This window comes from Ictalurus punctatus, chromosome 9 (assembly GCF_001660625.3).
Source record: "Ictalurus punctatus breed USDA103 chromosome 9, Coco_2.0, whole genome shotgun sequence".
Lineage (NCBI taxonomy): Eukaryota > Metazoa > Chordata > Actinopteri > Siluriformes > Ictaluridae > Ictalurus > Ictalurus punctatus.
Genome location: NC_030424.2, coordinates 4,120,001 through 4,143,261, shown reverse-complemented (window position 1 = coordinate 4,143,261; position 23,261 = coordinate 4,120,001). Strand labels below are relative to the sequence as shown.

Sequence of the window (23,261 nt, the reverse complement as noted above, 5' to 3'; positions counted from 1 at the left end):
AATAAAATTGTATCATTCTATAAAAAATTATAGTATATATTATAGTATAATGGAGTATAATGCTATTAGAATGACAGAACAGGGCAAATGGGTGCAGTATTAAAAACAACACGTTTAAGGTTATGCTGTGATGTTTATTACTATAAGATTGACTTCGGTGTTTAATACATATATAAATAGATAGCTAGATAAATAAATAAGTGAATAAAGGGGTGGAATATAAAGGTGAACGGTGAGGTGATGTGTTGAATTGCTCAGGTATCGATTGAGTTGTTTTTGTCCCTGCTGTTCTCCGCCATGTTGGGATCAGTTCGAGAGAGAGAGAGAGAGAGAGAGAGAGAGAGATATGGAGGAGGTGTGGAGCTCACTTTAGCTTAGCTACAGGGGATTAAATTGGCCTTTTCTCTCTCTTCACACACTCTGAGCAGACATGTTCAGCTCTTCTCCAGCCTGTGCTGCTGAGTGTTTAGCGGTAGCGCCGTGAGTTATAGCGCCGTGAAGCTGAGGGAGAAACAACAGGAGGAAAAACAAATCTCAGCTCTGCTCTCGGAATAATGTTCTCCAAAAAACCTCACGGAGATGTGCGGAAATCCACACAGAAAGTGCTGGACCCTAAGAAGGACGTCCTGACACGACTCAAACATCTGCGCATCGTCATCGGTGAGTTGTTCCTCAGGCCCACGGGCTGCAGGGCTGCAGGGTCAGGGTTAGCTTCAGAGAGCTCAGCATCAGACCGCTGCACTGTTTATTCCATGGTATTTACAGCCAGATGACGTCACGCAGTGTGTGTTTGTTTTAATGTGTGTTAATGTGCTTAGAAATTGTGTGTGTAATGCAATGGTGGTTAATAATGGAAATGTTCGTGTCAGTATGTATGCATTTGCACTTTCTGTCAACACACACACACACAGCCTGATTACGTTCCTACACCAGCTCGACTCTGAGTGTTTTATTCCTCTTACACAACAGCAGTTTACCCACCATGACTAGTTTTATTATTAAAGAATGACACATCGTAGTTTTTATCCATTTCTCGTTATATTTAATGTTGTGGAAGGTCAGTGCAGCAGCGTTGTTGTTCCCTCACCAGCCAGTCTCACTCACTCTCTCTCTCTCTCACGCTCTCGCTCTCTCACTTTCTCTCTCTCTCTCTCTCTCTCGCTCTCTCTCTCTCACTTTCTCTCTCTCTCACTTTCTCTCTCTCTCACTTTCTCTCTCTCTCTCACGCTCTCACTTTCTCTCTCTCACGCTCTCGCTCTCTTTCTCTCTCTCTCTCTCTCTTGCGCTCTCGCTCTCTCACTTTCTCTCTCTCTCTAACGCTCTTGCTCTCTCACTTTCTCTCTCTCATGCTCTTGCTCTCTCACTTTCTCTCTCTCTCACGCTCTTGCTCTCTCACTTTCTCTCTCTCTCTCACGTTCTCGCTCTCTCACTTTCTCTCTCTCTCTCACGCTCTCGTTCTCACTTTCTCTCGCTCTCTCACTTTCTCTCTCACACTCTCGCTCTCTCACTTTCACTCTCTCTCGCTCACTTTCTCTCTCTCACACTGTCGCTCTCTCACTTTCACTCTCTCTTGCTCTCTCTCTCTGTCTCTCTCTCTTACACTCACTCTCTCTATCACTCACTCTCTCTCTCACTCACACGCTCTCTCACTCACTCACACACTCTCTCTCTCACTCACACACTCTCTCTCTCTCTCACTCACACACTCTCTCTCTCACGCACACACTCTCTCTCACACACACTCTCTCGATCTCTCTCACTCACACACTCTCTCACACACACTCTCTCGATCTCTCTCACTCACACACTCTCTCTCTCTCTCACTCACACACTCTCTCTCTCACTCACACACTCTCTCTCACACACACTCTCTCGATCTCTCACACACACTCTCTCGCTCTCTCACACACACTCTCTCACTCTCTCTCACACACACTCTCTCGCTCTCTCTCACACACACTCTCTAGCTCTCTCTCACACACTCTCTCTCACACACACTCTCTCTCTCTCTCACACACTCTCTCTCACACACACACACTCTCTCTCTCTCACACACACACTCTCTCTCTCACACACACACACACTCTCTCTCACACACACACTCTCTCTCTCGCACACTCTCACTCACTCTCTCTCACTCTCTCTCACTCACACACACACTCTTTCACACTCTCTCTCTTTCATACTCTCTCACACTCTCTCACTCACACACTCTCTCTCTCTCACTCACACACTCTCTCTCTCACTCACACACACACTCTCTCTCTTTCACTCTCACACTCACTCTCTCTCACTCACACACACACTCACTCTCTCACTCACTCACTCACTCACTCTCTCTCATACTCTCTCTCTCTCTCTCACACTCTCTCACACTCTCTCTCTCTCTCTCACACTCTCTCTCTCTCTCTCTCTCACTCTCTCTCACACTCTCTCTCTCTTTCTCACTCACTCACTCACTCACTCACACTCTCTCTATTCAAGTTAAGACAAAAAATAGCAAGAAACCACAAAGAAATATAAACTCCTCCATCCTGAAGATTTGGGAAAACTTCAAGTTCCAGCTTTACCTCCGACTGTTACACAGCGCTGACACTGGAGACTCCTTCCTTTCATTCACGTTCCTGTGAATGAGCTGTTACTATAGAAACGATAACCTATTAGAGCGAGAGTATTAATATAAACCTGCACTACTCTCAGAGCTGCTGTTATAGAAAACTAATCAACACCTCCTGACCAATCACAATCCAGCACTCTTATAACACTGTTTATTTATTTTGTCATTTTTTATTACACATTTTTATCCTTCGTGGTATAAGTCTGAGTCAGGAGGCGGGGCTGTGTATGAGCTCAGTTTGTGATGTCACTGAATCATCATGAATATTCATAGAGTCTGGTATTTTTAGGTGTAAAGTCAGTCTTCTCTAACATTTTTTGGCTTTCATGTTGGATATGCTTAATGTGTTTATTTTTAAATATATAATAGATGAATGTGCGTGTGTGTGTTCTGGGTTCTCCGGTTCTGGGTGGAACCTCGGAGCATTTCCTCTGGGACGAGAGCAGGAAGTGTGAGAAACACAAAGCATTGTGGGAGATTGTTTGAGTGCTGCAGCTTCCTGATAAACACAAAACACATTTTACATAAGTGTGTGCGTGTCGGGGGGGAGAGGGAGGGAGGGGGGGGGGGGAGAGAGAGAGAGAGAGAGAAAAAGTGTGTGTGTTAGAGAGAGCTACAGAGATAAGTGTTATTACATCATCACCTACACAAACATTTACACAGAAGGTGTGGTGTTTCTGATGATAAAATATCCTTTCGTGTGATGATGTCATATCCTGTATTGTGATTGTTTTTCTCCTGAGTGTTAATTAATGAACAGAGGTTAGAGTCTGATGAAGGGATGAAAGTCTGATTCATTACTCCGTGTGTGAGTGTGCATGTGTGTGTGTGTGTGTGCGCGCATGCGGGGGGGGGGGGGGGGGGGGGGGGGGTATCTATCCTCTCCTTCTTCTTCTCTAATTATTATTCTTATCATAGTTGTGTATGCAGTGGTTTGTTATTTATTATTCTTTTATATTTATGTATTTGTTTGAGAATGATAAAATCAGTGTAAATGTGTATATCTGTGTGTAATGTAAAGTGTGTGTGTGTGTGTGTGTGTGTGTGTGTGTGTGTGTGTGATAGAAAACGCGGAGTCGGCTGAACTGAAACACTTCTTTGACCAGAATTATTCTCACATCTATTATGTCTTCTTCGAGAACTTCGTCAGTATTGAAGCAAACCTGAAACAGAAAGGTGCTCTGCTCTGTCTCTTTCTCTCTCTCTCTCTCTCTCTCTCTCACACACACACACACACACACACACACACACACACACACACACACACACACACACACTGACATTCTAAAGTCACCAGTTTAGTATTTAATTGCACTTTTTTATTATGATTATTTTAGCACGTTTTTCATGATCAGTTTCTTTATATATGCTTTATTATTTTTCATCCTCTACGTCTGTCACTCTTTGTATTGTCTTATTTAATAAAGGTTTTGTGTATTTTTTATTTATGTGTGTATGTAGATCAGGAACCTCATTTGAATATGAAGTCCGTTTGATTTGTTTCTGTTTCTGAACCCTGTCTCTGTTCTCTGCTAGGACATAAATCACAACGGGAAGAGCTCGACTCCATTCTTTTTATATTTGAGGTAAGCAGTGCAGGTTGGCTGGCACACACACACACACACACACACACACACACACACACACACACACACCCCTGTGTGTGTATATATAAATGTATGACACTTTAGATAGAAAACAGGACACTGAGCACTTCCTCACTGTGTTTTAGAGAAGAAGCAGCTGTGTGTGTGTGTGTGTGTGTGTGAGAGAGAGAGAGATGATTAGATATCATAAATTAAAATAAAGTGTTAAAAAAGTAAAGAATTATGTGGTTTTTCTTACAGAAAATTCTGCAGTTGTTGCCGGAGCGGATTCACGGACGCTGGCAGTTTCACAGCATCGGTGATGAGTTCCCCCACTGTCTCTCTGTCTGTCTCTGTCTCTGTCTCTCTGTCTCTCTCTCTCTGTATCTCTTTCTGTCTCTCTATCTCTGTCTCTCTCTCTCTCTCTCTCCGTCTGTCTCTGTCTGTCTCTCTCTCTTTGTGTCTCTGTCTGGCTGTCTCTCTCTCTCTCTCTCTCTCTCTCTCTCTCTCTCTCTCTCTCTCTCTCTGTCTCTCTCTGTGTGTGTCTCTCTCTGTCTGTCTCTCTCGTTTTCAGATCTGACTTGAAATAAAAAATGTTAAAAAATTCTAAATGATTAAAAAAGTTATTTTCAGTGAAGACTGAAAAAGGTCATAATGAGAAAAACAGTGCAGAAATAGTTAAAGGTGTGTGTGTGTGTGTGAGAGAGAGAGCGAGAGAGAGAGAGAAGGTGGTCTGTCCTTTTCCACTGCACTAAAGTGAGTTGTCAGTCGGACGCACAGATCACCGAGAGAAACACAGAGAAAGCCAAGGACCTGGGACAGAGACACGCCCAGATCTGACCGAGAACTCTTACACTCCCTCTTAGTGTGTGTGTGTGTGTGTGTGTGTGTGTGTGTGTGTGTGTAAAATATTTATAATATTTTCTGTGTATATGCACACAGGTCTCATTCTGAAGAAACTCCTGCACACTGGAAACTCCCTGAAGGTGCTGCTTTACTCTCCGTCATTACAGCTATTAAACAATAATCATCATCCTTTATTCTCCTTTTTGTCTCGAAGGTTTTAGACTTCTGCAGTAGAATAGAGTTCCGTAACAGATCTGTCCGGATGCACACGCCCACAGTGAGACTAATCCGATTTTAAACCATCATGTCATCACTTCCCTGTGTGACCTCTCCAGTTCTCTCAGGAGCTCCTCTCTGATCCGATGAGACGTCTTAATAAATAATAAATAAACAGGATGAGAGGGAACTCATTTAAATAAACACGTGCGACTGAATGAACTGAATCCGAACTGAATCCGAACTGAATCGTGTCTCCGAGCTACGGAAAGTTCTTACGTTTGTTTATCGGCTGTGCGGCAGTATTCGAAAAAATATATTACTAGAATGATCTTGTACTGGCTTTGATGTGTGGTTCTGTTCAGACGGGTCAGTAGTGTGAGGAACCGCACTGTCCGTTCCGTTTAACATGCTGTATGTTAATAGACATTACTGCACTCCTGCTAATCACTTGTATACATATGTGTGTAGATATGTATATGTTGACTGTGTGTGTGTGTGTGTGTGTGTGTGTGTAGATCCGCAGAGAGGGCGTGCGTCTCTTCCTGCTCTGGCTCCAGGCTCTGCAGTATAACGTTCTGAGAGAGCAGCTGTGGATTTTCGCCAGTTTGATCCCGGGATTCCCGGCTCCCCAGTGCGAACACACACCGCGCACCCTGGACAGCATCATCAACCCCACACTCATCCTGCACGACGGTGTGTCTCTCCATCACTCCTCTCTCACATTTACAACGGAAAATACGTCAAATTATAACTTGTACTGTATATCATATATGGTGTATAAGAACCTGGAAGTGAAGCGTACCATCGGTGAGTTTTAGAGGGGTGGGCGGGGTTACGGCAGGTGGGCGGAGTAACATGTCAGATCACTTTTTGAATAAACGGGTATGGAAAATATCAGTGTGGTGTCAGCTAGGTTAAATCCAAATATATAATGCTGACGGGTATACTGTGGATAGGGGTTACATGTATGACCCTGCCTGTTATGCGTGACTCTGCCTATATATAATTATATTTAAAAGTAATAAAAAAAATTTACAGTTAAACTTGTTATTATGGAATACTGTTTAAAGGTGTATCGTAATTGGTATCTTTAGTAAAACGCAATAAATCGTGTGTGTGATGTACAGCTCAGGTGACCCCTGAGGAGATCAGCCCGCTGGTTCTGCCCCAGTCTGGAGATAAAGCTCAGGAGGATCTGACGGGTTATTTTCTGGAGGCATTACTGAAGTACATGGTCACCCAGGTGTGTGTGTGAGAGAGAGAGAGAGAGAGAGAGCGAGAGAGAGAGAGAGAGAAGGTGGTCTGTCCTTTTCCACTGCACTAAAGTGAGTTGTCAGTCGGACACACAGATCACCGAGAGAAACACAGAGAAAGCCAAGGACCTGGTACAGAGACATGCCCAGATCTGACCGAGAACTCTTACACTCCATCAGCTTTCTCCAAGTCCAACTGTAAAGTGTTCAGCGTTTTTTTTGTTTGTTTGTTTGTTTTTTTAATTGACTTTTTTTCATGCACAGCGATGTTAAACACACTGATGAGCTCTTGTCTTTCTTTCCGCCGTCATGGTGATTGTCATGATCTGCGTCTCAAATTGAAAAGTATTTACTAATCTAGAAGATTCAGAAGGCTGGTGCACAGAACAGAGCTTTCAGTAGGTTTGAAGGTGACAGGAGAGGTTTTTAAAACTCAAAAACTATCTCAATAACATAACTCTAGAATACAAAATAATATGTACGCTACTCATTTAAGCCTGGCTTGTCGGAACTTTTTTGCGTGCTAATATTTTTTCGATATTCTATTATTAATGTGTAAGGTGTGTATGTGTCAGGCTAAGAGTCTGGAGTGGAGGTGTCGAGAGAACCATGAGAAGGGTTTCGCTTTTCTCTTTGCCAACTTTAAGAAGTTTTACCTTCCTCACATCTTCCCAAACTTCTCCAAGGAGACCAGCTTGTACGCCCCCATCCTGGGTAAGAACCCCTAACCAGAACCACTTCATTTTCTGCTTCATTCTTTTTTTTTTTAAATTAAACTCTCTTTTTTTCTCTGAATGTTAAGACATTCCCCCGATGAGGCCGAAGCCATGTTACGTGGTTGTAAAAAGGGACCCAGACACTAACGAGGCTCTGTACTGCACTAAAGAGAGCTTCCTGAACGCACGGGTCATCTTCATCCGCTGGCTCGTGTCCTTCTGGCTGGAACCCAAATCTAACACGCTGACAAACATCCCCGGGGTGGAGGGAGAGAACGTGCCCAAGAACATCCAGGTAACTTTTGGAGAACCACTGCACTGTGTGCTTAGTGTAATGCGGAACCGTAAGGGTTCAGTAGGAAGTTGGCAACACGGACACACACACACACACGCATGTGCGCGCGCTCGCACGGTGTAGTAAAAACTAGTTTTGTAATGATCGTACAATGGAAGTTAAGGTAATGGAGAACTATCGTGCTACATGTAGAGGAAGTAAGCATACCACACACACACATAGTTCCTGGTCTTTATCAAACACACACCAATTAGTATTAAATTGAATATAAGATGTTGTGACGCATTGAATTGTTTGCAAAACAAGTGGAACTCAACGCCAGCAACGTGGACACAGACGCCTCTTCCTCCTTCACCAAGTCTGGTCCTTGTTCCTACTAATTTGTACGCCAGAACTACCCTTGAAATACTCCAAACAGGAAGGAAGCTATTGAAGAAGACTGTTTCAGACATTTGACCTTGCTGTGACCTTGGCCTTGTTTGGATCAGATCCAAAATCTGAGCAGTTGATCTTCTGGAAACGACGATCGTTCCGTATCAATCCCACAAACGTTCATTATGAGATTTCAGGAAGAAGTGAACCGATTCTGAAAGAAATCCGAGTTGATTACATCAAATTAAAATACTTACAATCAGTACTAGAATGAATCGATTTGGGATATGAGAATTCAGGATGCATCGAACTGATTCCATAAGAATCAGAGTCGATTACAATTGAATCAGATTGAGTCGAGGTTAAGTATGAGATTTCAGGATGCAGTGAAGTGATTCTGAAAGAAATCAGAGTTGATTCGACATAATCACGATGAAATTTCAAATCTCTGGATGCACTGAATCATTTATAACGAGCAATCAAATCCGTTTGTGGTGAATAGTGAGGTTTGATGATTCACTGAATCGTTTTCTAATGAATCATAAACAGATTGGATCGAATCATATGTTATAAAATGTCAGGATTTACTGAGTCATTGAATTGCTTCATTTCGTGTGTGTGTGTGTGTGTGTGTGTGTGTGTGTGTGTGTGTGTGTCAGAGAGCAGCCGCGGGTCTGGCCATGCGTTCGGAAGAAGGTGGTCCTCGATCTGCAGCTCTAGATGGAGGAGGAGCAGGAGAACCGGAGCAGTCTCACTCCAACACGAGCACTCTGACGGAGAGAGAGCCGAGCTCGTCCAGTCTCTGCAGCATGGATGGAGAGAACCTCAGTGCCGTAGAAGTGGTGAAGAACGTTCTGTACTCCTCCAGGACCAATGTGAACTTCATCACCGAGATCTTCAGACAGGTAACGGAGGAGTTTCCATTTGATATCCTCTGAACAGAATTTTTATAAATCTGCCAGAAATATTCAGCTGATTTTCGTCATGTCTTCACATTCGCAGAATATTCGGTTTACATTTAACCACGCCCACAAAACGTCACAAACTGGATTTTCATTGATATCGCATTTCTCGTGTAAACGATACTACACACATTTTACTAATACGTTTATTTACATGCAGTTCTATAAATGAGGCCCAGTGTCTTGAGTGATTGACTACACTTGGGACAAACTACTTACGCGTGTGTGTGTGTGTGTTCAGGCGTTCCTGTTGCCGATGTGTGAGGCGGCAGCGATGCGTAAGGTGGTGCGTGTGTATCAGGAGTGGATCTCTCAGGAGGAAAAGCCTCCGTTTATGGCAGAACCGGAGGAGGATGAGCGCTACCATGACCCGCAGGACCCGGTTCTAGGACACGGCCCGGAGAACCACCACGAGGTCACCATCAGAACTTCACCATCAATAACGTTATCTCTCAGACTGTTTTAATCTGTTAATAATCACCTGGATTATGGAGAATATGTGCTTTACTCGTGTGTGTGTGTGTGTGTGTGTGTGTGTGTGTGTGTAGGAGAGAGTGATGAAGGACAGTGAGATGTTGGAGTACAGTGTACATGCAGGAGTGCAGGCCACACTACAGGTACACACACACACCCCTTGATGATTTGTAAGATTTGAGTTAATTCTGTATGCTTATAAGTCATCTTTTTTTCTTCTTCTTCCTCTCTTTTTTCCTCTCATTTTCCTCCTTTCTTCTCTGCCTCCTCACAGGTTTTCATCATCAACTCCTCCAACGTTTTCCTGTTAGAGCCGGCTAACGAGCTGAAGCCTCTGCTGGAGGAACACATCGACATGTCCAAGCGCGTCCTCAACATCTACCGCAGCCTCGTCATGCACCAGAACATGGACCAGAAAACATGGTACAGCACTGTAGCACTACATACGCACACACCCTCTCTCTCACACACACACACACACACACACACACACAACATCATGAACACACTGCTGATTTCTGGATTCTGATAGGTCAAGTCTGATTGTTATGGTATAGCAGACGCTCCACTAATGATAAACAGATTTTTTAAAAACTGATGTGGTGACCACCTATTTCTGTATGGAGATGTTTATGTAACATGTAAAGAAGTCTCCAGTGTCGGTATAAAAGAAACTAATTTAATATCATCCCCTTTGGTTTATTTTCAGTGTTGAAGCTCGCTCATGTTTATGCACACATCGTGATTAAAACTTTTTATAGTTATTGGTTTACCGTGATGTTCATCTTAACAGTTTGAGAACTTCCTCTAATCTGTAACCATAGCAACTGGTCAGGACTAGAACGTTACCAAACGTAAAATGAGTTTCATATCACAGTTATTGTGTGTGTGTGTGTGTGTGTGTGTGTGTGTCTGTCAGGGAGCAGATCCTGCAGGTGTTGCTGAGGGTGACCGAGTGTGTGATGAAGAGGCCTCCCTCCATCATGCCCCAAGGGAAAAAGAGTAACACTCTCTCAGGCCGATTAGCAGGAGCCATTTTTCAGGTGCAGAGGCACACAGCACGAACACACACACACACACACACACACACACACACACACACACACACACACACACACACCCCACAAATATACTGCACACACTACATACTCACCCAGTGATATTGTACAGATATCAGATGTGATTTCTTCTATGATATTGAACAGAATAGCACCTGTGGAAACACGCTAGTTTTCATATAATAATAATAATAATAATAATAATAATAATTGAACATACTAAATATTGTTTAAATAAACACCTTGATGTATTTGAGGATATTGAATGATTCTTCATTAGTATGATGAATCGGCGTGTTCCCTGTGTGTGGTATGGTGATTGGTGGTGTGTTGTATGGGGTGGGTGTGGTGTTGTATGGTGGTATTGTGGTGTGTTGGTGCATGGTGTGTTGTATGGTGTGGTATTGTGGTGTGTGTGGTGGTATGGTGTGGTGGTGCATGGTGTGTTGTATGGTGATGTGTGATGGTATTGTGGTGTGTTGCTGCGGTGGTGCATGGTGTGTGGTATTGTGATGTGTGATTGTATTGTGGTGTGTGTGTGGTGGTGCATGGTGTGGTATGGTGATGTGTGATGGTATTGTGGTGGTGCATGATGTGTGGTATGGTGATGTGTGATGGTATTGTGGTAGTGCATGATGTGTGGTATGGTGATGTGTGATGGTATTGTGGTGTGTGTGGTGGAGCATGGTGTGTGCTATTGTGATGTGTGATGGTATTGTGGTGTATGTGTGGTGGTATTGTGTGGTGGTGCATGGTGTGGTATGGTGATGTGTGATGGTATTGTGGTGGTGCATGATGTGTGTGATGGTATTGTGGTGTGTGTGGTGGTGCATGGTGTGTGGTATTGTGATGTGTGATGGTATTGTGGTGTGTGTGTGGTGGTATTGTGTGGTGGTGCATGGTGTGGTATGGTGATGTGTGATGGTATTGTGGTGGTGTGTGTGGTATGGTGATGTGTGATGGTATTGTGGTGGTGCATGATGTGTGATGGTATTGTGGTGTGTGTGGTGGTATGGTGTGGTGGTGCATGGTGTGTGGTATTGCGATATGTGATTGTATTGTGGTGTGTGTGTGGTGGTATGGTGATGTGTGATGGTATTGTGATGTGTGGTATGGTGATGTGTGATGGTATTGTGGTGTGTGTGTGGTGGTATGGTGTGGTGTGTTCAGACTCTGATCGTGGCGTGGATTAAAGGGAACCTGAACGTGTTTATCACTCGGGACCTGTGGGACGAGCTGCTCTCCGTGCTCTCCTCTCTCACCTGCTGGGAGGAACTCGTCACTGAGTGGTCCCTCACCATGGAGACCCTCACCAAGGTGCTGGCCAGGAACCTGTATAGCCTGGACCTGAACGAGCTGCCCCTCGATAAACTCAGCGAGCAGAAACTCAAGAAACACAAGGGCAAAGGTAACACAGATACACACCCTCAGTACTGTACACACCTCGTCACGCCAAACGCCCTCATAGGTCCCATTGATCCGTTCCTTGTTGAGGTGCTTCATGGTTCCTGCGGGTGACGTTTCTACAGGTATGTACTGTAAATGGTAATTGTGTGTCTCTCCCTGCAGGTGGTGCTCATGAGGGACAGAAGATGGTGGTGGATCGTTCTTTCTCTAAAGGATGGAGTCGTGATCCTCCGGGTCAGACTGTAACCATGCGGCAACGCAGCGCCACCACCGCCGGCTCTCCGGGCATCGAGAAGGCCAGGAGCATCGTCAGGCAAAAGACCATCGGTGGGTTAATACACACACACACACACACACACACACGCTCACAGATATACACACGCACTTACTCTCTCTCTTTCTCTCTCTCTCACATACACACTCACACATATACACACACGCTTACTCTTTCTCTCTCTCTCTCTCACATACACACTCACACATATACACACACGCTTACTCTTTTTCTCTCTCTCTCTCTCTCTCTCTCTCTCTCGCTCTCTCTCTTTCACTCACACACACACACACACACACACACTCATACATATACACACACGCTTACTCTCTCACACACACACACACACTAATTGACACACGCGCACTCTCACTCACATACACACACTCACATACACACGCACACACTCACACACACACTCTCTCACACACATACACACTTTCACTCACATACTCTCACTCACTAAAATAAAGTGATGTGTACAATAGTCTCTTCACCTCCACTCCTGCCTCCTCTCTCTCGTTCTCTTTCTCTTTAAGGCTGGCTGACGATGTGCACTTTTACTCATTCCTTTCTGGCTTTCTTTCTTTCCATTTTCCCTGTGTTTTTATCTATTTCCCCTCTTCCTCTATTCACCCTTGCTGTTTACTTTTCTCTCTTTTCTCTCTTGTTTTTCTTTTCTTACTTTCCTTACTTGTCTCTCTGTCTGTGTTGCTTTAATCATGTGCTTTTTCTTCCTCTCGTTCCTTCATTTTTATCTTTAATCTGGTTTCTTCCTCATCTCTCTTTCTTTCTCACTGCCTCTACCTTTCCTTACATTCTTCCTCTCCTCTCATTTTTTTGTCTCTTTCCTCCTTTTGTCTTTTTTGTTTTATATTCCTTTATCAATGTCTTTTCAATCACTTTTTACTTTTCACTATCTTGTTTTTCCTCCATCACTCCATCATCCCCCCCCCGTAATATTCACTGCACTCTCTCTGTCTCTCTTTGCACTGTCTCACATGTTTCTTTCTCTCTTTTCTCTTTGCTCTTGTCTTTGTTTCTCACTTTCTCCACCACTCCGTCCCTCTCTGCCTCTGTCCTCTTCCTCTCTTTCTCTGGTGTGTTGTAGCGTTGCGTAGCCGCTCGACGGGTGACAGTCTGTTATCGGCGGCGTTTATCCGCAGTGCTAAAAGTGCTCCCGTGCTAATCCACCCTGTGCACCCTCTCCTTCCTGACTCTGTCCTCACTCCCCTAGCTGACGAGCTGTCAGGTACAGCCGGCTCGCCCACTGCACCTGTCTCTCTTTGCGTGCGAGTGTGTGTGTGTGTTTTTGTGTACGTGTGTATGCATGCATGTTTCAATCCTCTCTGCCTGCACTGATCTCTGTTTCTGCTCTGCTCCGTCATCCTCCTTTTCCCTTGAGTGTAATGGTTTTTTTATATATTTATATTTTTATATATATATGTGTGTGTGTGTGTGTGTGTGTGTGTGTGTATGTATGTATATATATATATATATATATATATATATATATATATATATATATATATATATATATATATATATTTATATATATATATATATATATATATATATATATATATATGTGTATATGTGTGTGTATCTTCTTATTTTAAAGGTTAAATACAAGTCATGAATGGTTACAGCTGAAGGGAACATACTTGTTTTGGCTAGATTCTGGGGGGCGGGAACTGTGATCTGATTGGTTACAGAGACATTGGGGCGGGAACTGTGATCTAATTGGTTACAGAGACATTGGGGGCAGGAACTGCGATACGATTGGTTACGGAGACATTGTAGGTGGGATCTGTGATCTGACTGGTTACAGAGGGGGCGGGAACTGTGATCTGATTGGTTACAGAGACATGGGGTGGGAACTATGTTGATTGATTACAGAGGCATTGGGGCAAGAATGGCGATCTGATTGGTTACAGAAGCATGGGGTGTGGGAAATGTGATCAGATTGGTGAAAGAGGTTTTGAGGGCGGGAACTGTGATCTGATTGGTTGCAGAGGTTTTGGGAGCGGGAACTGTGATCTGATTGGTTCCGGAGGTATTGGGGTGGGAACTTCAGTCTAATTGTATCAACCAGTTGAGTTTAAGTCTGGTTGATCAGAGAAGTTTAAGTGAATGTCCTTAAAACTGACAAAAAAACAAGGAGCATAAAAAAATTCATGTTTTTGTGCTATAATAAATTATTGATATTAATATTCACATTACATTTTTAATAAAATTGTTTATATTTATTACTGAATGGTTACATCAGGAAGTCATGAACAGGTTCTTATTTCATTTACACTTGTTTGGTTGTGATTGTGGTGTGACTTAAAGAGTGAGTGAGTGTGTGTATGCATGTGTGTGTGCGCGTGTGTGCGCATGTTCAGACTCAGACGCAGTTCTACACCGGGGTGTCCACAGGCCCGAGTGTGTGTTAAACAGACTAAAGTGAGAAGAATGAATAATTCATTTCTTTGGATTATATTTCGATGCAAATTTAATCATAAAAACTATTAAATCTTACTTTTAAACCTGCAGACACCCTGATGATAATGTGACTCATGATAGAAGGGCGGTAATCAGTCCTTTTATTTGATTGATTTTTAGTGTGTGTGTGTGTGTGTGTGTGTGTGTATATCTTTGTACCCTTCGCATGTGTTTACTCCCGCATGATTAGTTTCAGCACAATAATTGTCTACTGAACTCACATTCTTGCATCTCTCACCAGTATGATTCTGTGTGTGTGTGTGTGTGTGTGTGTGTGTGTGTGTGTGTGTGTGTGTGTGTGTAGATATGGAGGACCCCCCTCCGTCTCTCCGTGCCCCTCGTGTTCGTCACTCGTCTCAAAACGAGGAGAGTCCGGCGAGCGAGGTGTTCTGCGTCTCGGCTGATGCTGATCAGACGCCACTCCCACGCAGCAGCAGTGCCTCTGACATCATGGAACCACTTGTGAAAGGTGCACTTCCTGTTTCTGACACTCCCTCTCACACTGACCCCACCCACTGCCCATCCCATAGCCCCGCCCACTCCCTCGAAGCAGCCGATAGCATCTATGAGCACCTGTGCCAGGTACCAGAGCCACAGCTCTCATTCGTCCCTGATTGGACCTTTCTGGAGGCCACACCCACAACCACACCCAGTTTCCCTGAGGGAGGAGTAAGAGGAGGGCGAGAGGATGACCTTACCCTGGAGGGGGCAGAGCCAGAACCAGGTGACGAGGAAAAAGAGGAGGAGCCAGAGCCGGGCGATCAGAGTTTCTATGAGTGTTTGGAGCAATGCGAGGCAGAGCAAGTGACCAATCAGAAACTATTATGTAGGCAAGACGCGACAGAGGTTGACTCCGCCCCACATGCCATGCTCCGCCCTCGGACTAAGAAACGTCCAGGAGGTGGCGTCCATGTCACTTTCCGTCCCTCCACCGAGTCGGTGCACTTCCTGAACCCTCTGGACCCGAAGGAAGCTCACTGGAAAAGTCGACTTCGACGCCTAGGGCACTTCAGTGCGCACTCGCACCCCGGGGCGGGACCAGCCACGAAGCTCAGAGAGGGCTCTGAGGAGGGGGAAGGGATGCGTTCCCGCCAGCAGGGTGCGCTGTTAGGAGGCGTTTATAAATCCGTGGCTCACGTTCTCTCCAAACCGAAGAGCCATGGAAGAAACGCCGCCTCTGACGCACACCTGAAGGACCTGTACTCGCATTTTATCGGCTATTTCGGAAGAAAAGCTCCAGGTGAGGACCTGCGGTGATGCACAACTACACGGGAGGCATGACAACCGCCTGTTTCTTGATTTTTCTCCTCTTATTTTTTGCTGAATTCTTGTTTTTTTTAAAAATTATTTTTGGAACTTGCTCAAACCCGTATAAAGACTGTCGGCCGGCGCCTCCCTCTTCCTCCTCCTCCTCCTCCTCCTGCTCTTCCTCCGGCTTTTGGGATCTAGCGTTTGATCTCTGCTGCCCTTCTGCCCCACCCTGGATGCTGCATGTGCACTCAAACCTTCCCTTTCACACTTTCTCTTTTACACACACACACACATACACACACACACACACACACACACACACACACACACACACACACACACACACTTACTGAGGGTCCTGAAAACCAGGCAGTTATAATAAAACGTGTTGTTTTGGTGCAATTTGGGTTTTTATCCACCAGAGGGCAGTGCATGTTTACTGAATGTTAACTCGCTTCAAGTGCAACTTCGTGGAGATAAATTTGTCTCCTCGTACACTGTTTTTATTTTAAAGCCTAACTTCCAACATTGGCATCATTACTTCTCTATCACACACATCAAAAGATAGTTTCTCTCATTAACATCATTTACACCTAAACATCTTATTTTTTAAATATTTTTTTAAATAAGAGAACAAGTCTAATCTGTCTATCTGTGTGTCTCTCTCTCTCTCTGTGGGACCTGCATGGTGCGTGCGTATGTCTGTGTATATGTGTGTGTGTGTGTGTGTGTGTGTGTGTGTGTGTGTGTGTGTGTGTGTGTTGCTTTTCAGGGTAATGTGTATGTAACCTGGCTGTGATGATTCCTTATTTTATTTTTTCGATTTTGTTATGTTCCAGATTGAACCTGCTTCATTAACATCTGTTAATCAACACACACACACACACACACACACACACAAATACACAAAAATAAGGGATTAAACTGTGCTGATTATCAGTTATCTGATTATATCATGATGTAAACATGAGATTTGAGAGTTTACAATCATATCAGCACTGGTTTAATGATGATAGCATTGTGTGTGTGTGTGTGTGTGTGTGTGTGTGTGTGTGTGTGTGTAGCCAGTAAAGATGATCTGACACAGAAGATGCGGCCAGGGTCGAGTGATGCGGAGAGCAGTAACCCCAATGTCAGTGATCTGATGGACGAGTTTATCCAGGAGCGCCTCAGAGCCGGAGGAACCTCGGTCAGTCCGCCATCTTCACTACTGTAGTGCACTAAGTAGTGCCCTAATCCCTGTTCCCTACACTGAACACTCAGGAGTACTGTCTGGCACTAAACATCCTGCTATCATCAGTCCACTGCGGGCGTGTCCCAAACCACACGTGCTCTCGCTCTCTCTGTGTCTCTCTCTCTCTCTCTCTCTCTCTCTCTCTCTCTCTCTCTCTCTCTCTACCTATGTCTGTTTCTCTCTCTATCGGTCTTATTTTCTGCCTGTCTCACTCTCTCAGGGACTGGCGAGGCGGGGCAGTAGTCCGGGTAGTTTGGAGATTCCTAAGGATTTTCCAGATGTGTTGACTCGCTCGAACACCACGCGCCCCGTTGATGACCCCGGCGTCCCCTCTGAGTGGACCTCACCTGCCAGTGCCAGTGGGAGTGACATCATCAGCTCCGACAGCCAATCAGATTCTTTCAATGCTTTCCAGTACGACAACAAATTTGAGAGTACGTACCTCAGCGTGTGTTCAGTGTGTGTCTCCCTGTTACTGTCTTTAAGACAAGTCTTATATTGACGTGTGTGTGTGTGTGTGTGTGTGTGTAGATTTCAGCTTTGCCCCTGAGGTGTGTGCAGTGGGCTGTATGGAGCAGGAGAGTGTGTCTGTGGCAGCACATGTGGTGGATGAACAGGATCACTCCAGTCTCACTACACTGCACATCGACTCTGAGACCAGCAGCCTGAGTCAACACGCTGATACACTCACCATCACCGGTACACACACACACACACACACACACACACGGCCTGTCTGCTGATACACTCATCATCACCGGTGTGTGATACACTCATCATCACCGGTTCACACACACACACACACACACTCTTATTTGTTGTTTTTTTGTTGTTGTTATCGTGCTACAGGTTCGGGGAGTGCTTCTCCGGTCCACTCCCGCTCACACACTCCGTCTCCCGCTACACTCACCACTGAACACACTGAACACAAAGATCTGCAGCTGGACGAGAAACTCCATCACTCCGTTCTGCAGACCCCCGACGACCTGGGTACACCCACACACACACACACTCTCTGACACACACACACACACACTATTGCATTATGTATCGTACTGGATGGCAGGCTGTGTTCCCAGTCTATTATAATTGATGAGTTATTGTGAACGCTCAGAGCCGAGCGAGTTTCCCTCGGAGGACTGCAGCGTGATGGCCGGCGGCTCGCTCACCGGATGGCATGCTGACGTTGCCACGGTGATGTGGAGACGGATGCTCGGCATCCTGGGAGATGTGAACACTATTAAAGATCCTGAGATCCATGCACAGGTGTTCGATTACCTCTGTGAGCTCTGGCAGAACCTGGCCAAGGTACACACACACACCACTTAATGGAATAACAAACATTCACTGTGTTGAATATAAAGATGTATACCTGGAATGTGAGTTATAATGAAAAGTGTGTGTGTGTTTTGTTCCTTAGATCCGTGATAATTTGGGAATCTCTATTGACAATCAATCGTCTCCGCCTCCTCCAGACCTGATTCCCCCTCTGAGAATCCTCACACCCTGGCTCTTTAAAGTGTGTATACTCACTCACACACACACAGTATTCTCCCAATGGGTGTGTGGTTGTGTGGATGAATATAAACATAAGTCTCTAAGTGTGTGTGTGTGTGTGTGTGTGTGTGTGTGTGTGTGTGTGTGTGTGTGTTTTTCAGGCCACCATGTTGTCGGAGAAGTATAAACAGGGGAAGCTGCACGCGTATAAACTGATCTGTAAGATCATGAAGAGGAGACAGGACGTCTCGCCCAACTCCGACTTCCTCACACACTTCTACAACATCATGCACTGTGGCCTGCTGCACCAAGACCAGGTGTGTGTGTGTGTGTGTGTGTGTGTGTGTTTCCTGCCCTAACACACTCTGACAAACACTAACATATTTTAATCAACACCCTTCTCTCTCTCTCTCTCTCTCTCTCTCTCTCTCTCTCTCTCTCTCTCTCTCTCTCACACACACACACACACACACACACACACACACACACACACACACACACACACACATACACACACACACACACACACACACAGTGTCCTGCCAGTGTGTGTTAATGAGCTAATTAATTGACTCCATGCAGTGAAACACTGTTGGAGTGTGTTGAACGTGTGTGTTATTTTTAACGTGTGTGTGTGTGTGTGTGTGTGTGTGTAGGACATTGTGAACACCATCATTAAACACTGCTCACCCCGATTTTTCTCCATCGGGCTGCCGGGAGCCACCATGCTCATCCTCGACTTCATCGCTGCAGCCAGCAGAGTGACGGCCTGCTCCTCTCTCAATGTAACACACACACACACACACACACACACACACACACACACACACACAAATATATTGTGATTATATTACTGTGACAAATTGTAGCTACAGACTCTCGTACGTGTAAACAGTTTTTTTCCTGATGTGTCAAGCTGAATTTCTCTCTCTCTCTCTCGCTCTCCCCACCTTTCTCTCCTTGCCTGTCTCTCTCTTTCCTTCTCTCTCTTTCCTTCTCGCCTGTCTGTCTCTCTCTGTCTCACACTCTTTTTCGCTCATTTCCTGTCTGCCCGTTCAATTAAATCCAAATGAGCTTTATTGGCATGACGGAGTGTTTTGAAAAATAGCATTGATATGAGCAAAGAGTCAAATCTGAACAGAGAACAAATGATCAGATGAATAAGTGAAGAAAAACAAAACAAAAAGACGGAACGAGAAGTACAGTCAAAAAAGTGGACGAGTTCATGAGCGCGTCACTCTCGGGTCGACTCGACCCTCTTTTTGTGGCATCTCGCCGCTAGTGACATGCAATGTCTTTTTTTTTTTTTTTTTTTTTTTTCTTTTCCTTTCCTTTTTCTTTTTCTTTCTCTCCAAGCAAATACTGATGCTGTCCATCCGTCTCCAGCTCTTTGAACTCGGGACAAATAATTTCACATTTGGGATAGAATTGTTTTCGAATTTGGTCATATTTCGGACAGCAGGTGGTTGAGAAGTGGAGCTGTATCTCTATTACTCCTTGGCTACAGTACAGGCACAACCTGCGCTCTCTCTCTCTCTCTCTCTCTCTCTCTCTCTCTCCCTCGCTCTCTCTCGTGCTCTCTCTCTCGCTCACTCTTTCTCTTGCTCTCTCTCTCTCTCTCTCTCTCACACGCACCCTCGCTCTCTCTCTTGCTCTCTCTCTCTCTCTCTCTCTCTCTCTCTCTCTCTCTCTCTCTCTCTCTCTCTCTCTCTAGCCAGACTGTGGCTGCTTTCTGTTTAGGGCCAAATAACATTGTTGTTTTTGTGTTGTCCAATTCTTTTCGTGCATTAATGGTTTGGTTGGGTCTGTGGGTGAGGGGGTCAGAGTCCTGAGGCTGATTATTGTTAGTTGTGTTTGTCAGATTCATCTGTTTGTGGAGCCTCAGGACCTGCTCATGTCATGGTTTTTAAGGGTTTTAAAATGATAAGAGTTGGGATCACTCGATTCTAGATGTTTCCAAAATGTGCTGGCTCTTTTCTCGATGTGGATTAATAAGGGGGTATTGGCCTAATTCTGCCCTGCATGCATTGTTAGGTGTGTTCCTCTGTACCCTGAGGATGCTTTTACAAAACTCTGCATGCAGGACTTCAATTGTTTTTGTGTCCCATTTTTCAAATTCATGCTTTAGGAGCGGACTCCAAAGTTCACTCGTATAAAGTACAATTGGTTCTATAACTGCCTGGAAAAAAAATTGAGCCAGATTCTAATTGGCATTTGAAATTGGATCGATTTTGTAATGGCGTAGAAAGCCCTTCTTGCTTTCTCTTTCAGTTCATTCACAGCCAACTTGAGGTTTCCATTTGCACTGAATTTCAGCTCGAGGTACGTATAGTTTGTGGCATGATCGATTTTGGTCACACCAAGGGTGACCTTGCATGTCTCTCCCTGACATCTGGGTCTTTTCTGAAACGTTAGAAGAGGGTTGGGGTTATAGTAGTCAGGGCCCAGGTCTGACAGAACCTGGGCAGGATGTCTAACGTTCTGCTGTAGACCCTCGTCTGTTCGAGACAGCAGGACCAGATAGATCATCTGCGTAGAGGAGAAACTTTATCGTGGAGTCCAGGAGCTGCTGATTGTTCCAGTAGTTTTGCCAGTTCATTCATGTATATATTGAAGAGGGTTGGTGATAATGGCCAGCCCTGTTTATTTGTTTTGATTGCACATTAATATTGTTTTTTGTACATTGTTTTTATGATGTATGTTTTGCCCCCTGTACCAGTTTCTGTAAGTTCTTCTCTGAGACCTTCTGGAACTCCATAAAGCAAGCAAATATCTTTTGCTTTTGGTTGATAGATTTGTCAATCAGGGCATGCGGTGTAAAGATACGGTCTGATATTCTTTAGTTTGGTAAGAATCCGATCTTTTTGTTTAAGACATTGTGCTGGGTAAGGGAGTGTACGAGTCTCGTGTTGGTGATGCTGCAAAACAGCTTCCCCAGATGACTACTTACCCAGATGCCTCTGTAATTGTTTGGATGTAATTTATCTCCACTTTTGAATGTGGACATTATGAGTCGTCTATTCCAGGTGTCAGAGAAATGACCGACACGCAGAACGACGGTGAACAGTTGTTTTTTTGTTTTTTTAGTAAAGACTAATCTTAATTCATGATCTGTATTGTTGAGCATTTCATGGAGGATGCCATGTGGTCCACTTGCTTTTGAGGTTTGCAGAGCCTGTATTTTATCAATCCGTTCTTTTTCAGTAATGGGGACGTCTAATGGGTTTTGTTTTTTTTACCAATTGTACGTTCCATATTGGTCATGTCTCCATATATATGGGGTTCTTCTGGGTTCATTTTTATGTTGCTGTAAAGTTGTTCGAAGGGAATTTTCCAGGTGTCTCCATTTTGTATGACTGTGTGTTCATGTCCCAGGAACTGTTAGAATGGACCAGTGGTTTGTAGCTGATTTTGGATGTACTGTTCTCTCTTCCTTCTGAGGGTACAGAATTTCTGTACCGTTGAAGTTCCTCACAATACCGATGGCGCGAATCTGCATCGATTGGTTGTCTGCGTTTTTTATTTGATAATTGTCTTAATTTTTTTTTTTTACAGTCTAAATCAAACCATTCCTCCATTCTCTTGACTGGCTTTGTGAAATTTCTTCGAGGTTATGAGGATAGATGATGTTCTCTGCAGCCAGATTTACGCCATACCCCCCCATAGGAAGTTGTATTTTTGGGTGGCTGATTGCTGCTGTGTACTTGTCTGTGCTGTTTTGGGCACATCTGCAGTTTTCTGGAATGTTCTACAGCTTACTGGGCTGGGGATGTGTATTAGTGTTTTCTGTATGTTAGTGTTTTGGGCTGGGATCTGATAGGGGTGTTGGTGGTTTGACTGTGAATGCTCTGAAAGAGAAGTCTGTGATCATGTGAACACGCATGACATGAACTCTAGGTGGACCTTCCGAGAGTCTCCTCTCACCCTAGCGTTGATGAGGTACAGACCGAGGCTTCGACGGAGCTCAGTCAGAAGCCTCCCGTTTTTATTCACGTGGTCATCAGAGTTACTCCTTAGGAAGTTTGCTATGTTTTATGGGAAGCTCTGTGTAAAGGTGTAGTTATGTTGACATTTTTCTCTCTCTCTCTTTCTCTCTCTCTTTCTCTGTCTCTCACTTTTCTTGTCTCCTATTCCCGTTTCTCTGTTTCCCCACCGGTCTCTCTCTTCCCTTCTCTCTCCCTGCCTGTCTCTACCTTTCTCTCCCCTTTTTCTCTCCACCTGCCTTTGTGTCTTTTCTTCTGTCGTTTTCTCTGTTTCTCTTTCTCTCCCTGTCTCTTCCTCTTTGTCTCTTCCTTACTTTTTCTCTCTCTTTCTCTCTCCCCAACCATCTCCCTTTCCACATCTGTCTCTCTCACATTTACCCGTCTCTCTCGTTTCACCTGTCTCTCTACCTGTCTCTCTTTCCACATCTCCACATTTCTCTCTGCCTATCTCGCTCTCTTTCTTTCAATCTCTCTTATTTGCTCTCTCTCTCTGTCTGTCTGTCTGTCTGTCTCTCTCTCTCTCTCTCTCTCTCTCTCTCTCTCTCTCTCTCAGGCTCCAAGGGTGGAGGCTCAGATCTTGTTGGGTTCTCTGGTGTGTTTTCCGAACTTGTATGAGGAGCTTCCTGCTCTCCACCCCACCACCGCCGATGTCATTCTGACCAAATTTAAGGACGTCAAGGTAAAACACACACACACACACACACACACACACACACACACACACACACAC

General features: G+C 44.6%; 1 protein-coding gene across 8 annotated transcripts in view; it reads left to right on the top strand.

Moving 5' to 3' along the window:
* Window positions 1-266: 266 nt before the first annotated feature.
* Window positions 267-23,261, top strand: part of ralgapa1 (Ral GTPase activating protein catalytic subunit alpha 1) — a 52,996-nt gene continuing 30,001 nt past the window's right edge. Inside the window, exons 1-28 of one of the 8 annotated variants that reach the window (XM_017475816.3) lie at window positions 267-660; window positions 3,683-3,793; window positions 4,154-4,203; window positions 4,465-4,522; window positions 5,146-5,189; window positions 5,784-5,961; window positions 6,396-6,511; window positions 7,097-7,235; window positions 7,324-7,532; window positions 8,564-8,809; window positions 9,108-9,281; window positions 9,415-9,483; window positions 9,615-9,763; window positions 10,260-10,383; window positions 11,569-11,806; window positions 11,968-12,132; window positions 13,191-13,331; window positions 14,871-15,806; window positions 16,882-17,006; window positions 17,272-17,485; window positions 17,583-17,750; window positions 17,901-18,041; window positions 18,166-18,359; window positions 18,472-18,570; window positions 18,710-18,865; window positions 19,205-19,333; window positions 20,820-20,870; window positions 23,085-23,210. In XM_017475816.3, coding sequence (XP_017331305.1) covers window positions 555-660; window positions 3,683-3,793; window positions 4,154-4,203; window positions 4,465-4,522; window positions 5,146-5,189; window positions 5,784-5,961; window positions 6,396-6,511; window positions 7,097-7,235; window positions 7,324-7,532; window positions 8,564-8,809; window positions 9,108-9,281; window positions 9,415-9,483; window positions 9,615-9,763; window positions 10,260-10,383; window positions 11,569-11,806; window positions 11,968-12,132; window positions 13,191-13,331; window positions 14,871-15,806; window positions 16,882-17,006; window positions 17,272-17,485; window positions 17,583-17,750; window positions 17,901-18,041; window positions 18,166-18,359; window positions 18,472-18,570; window positions 18,710-18,865; window positions 19,205-19,333; window positions 20,820-20,870; window positions 23,085-23,210 — 4,656 coding nt within the window. In that variant the 5' untranslated portion in view covers window positions 267-554. The remainder of the gene's footprint in view (window positions 661-3,682; window positions 3,794-4,153; window positions 4,204-4,464; window positions 4,523-5,145; window positions 5,190-5,783; window positions 5,962-6,395; window positions 6,512-7,096; window positions 7,236-7,323; window positions 7,533-8,563; window positions 8,810-9,107; window positions 9,282-9,414; window positions 9,484-9,614; window positions 9,764-10,259; window positions 10,384-11,568; window positions 11,807-11,967; window positions 12,133-13,190; window positions 13,332-14,870; window positions 15,807-16,881; window positions 17,007-17,271; window positions 17,486-17,582; window positions 17,751-17,900; window positions 18,042-18,165; window positions 18,360-18,471; window positions 18,571-18,709; window positions 18,866-19,204; window positions 19,334-20,819; window positions 20,871-23,084; window positions 23,211-23,261) is intronic. The other 7 variants (XM_017475814.3, XM_017475818.3, XM_017475817.3 and 4 more) reach the window with 7 other exon arrangements.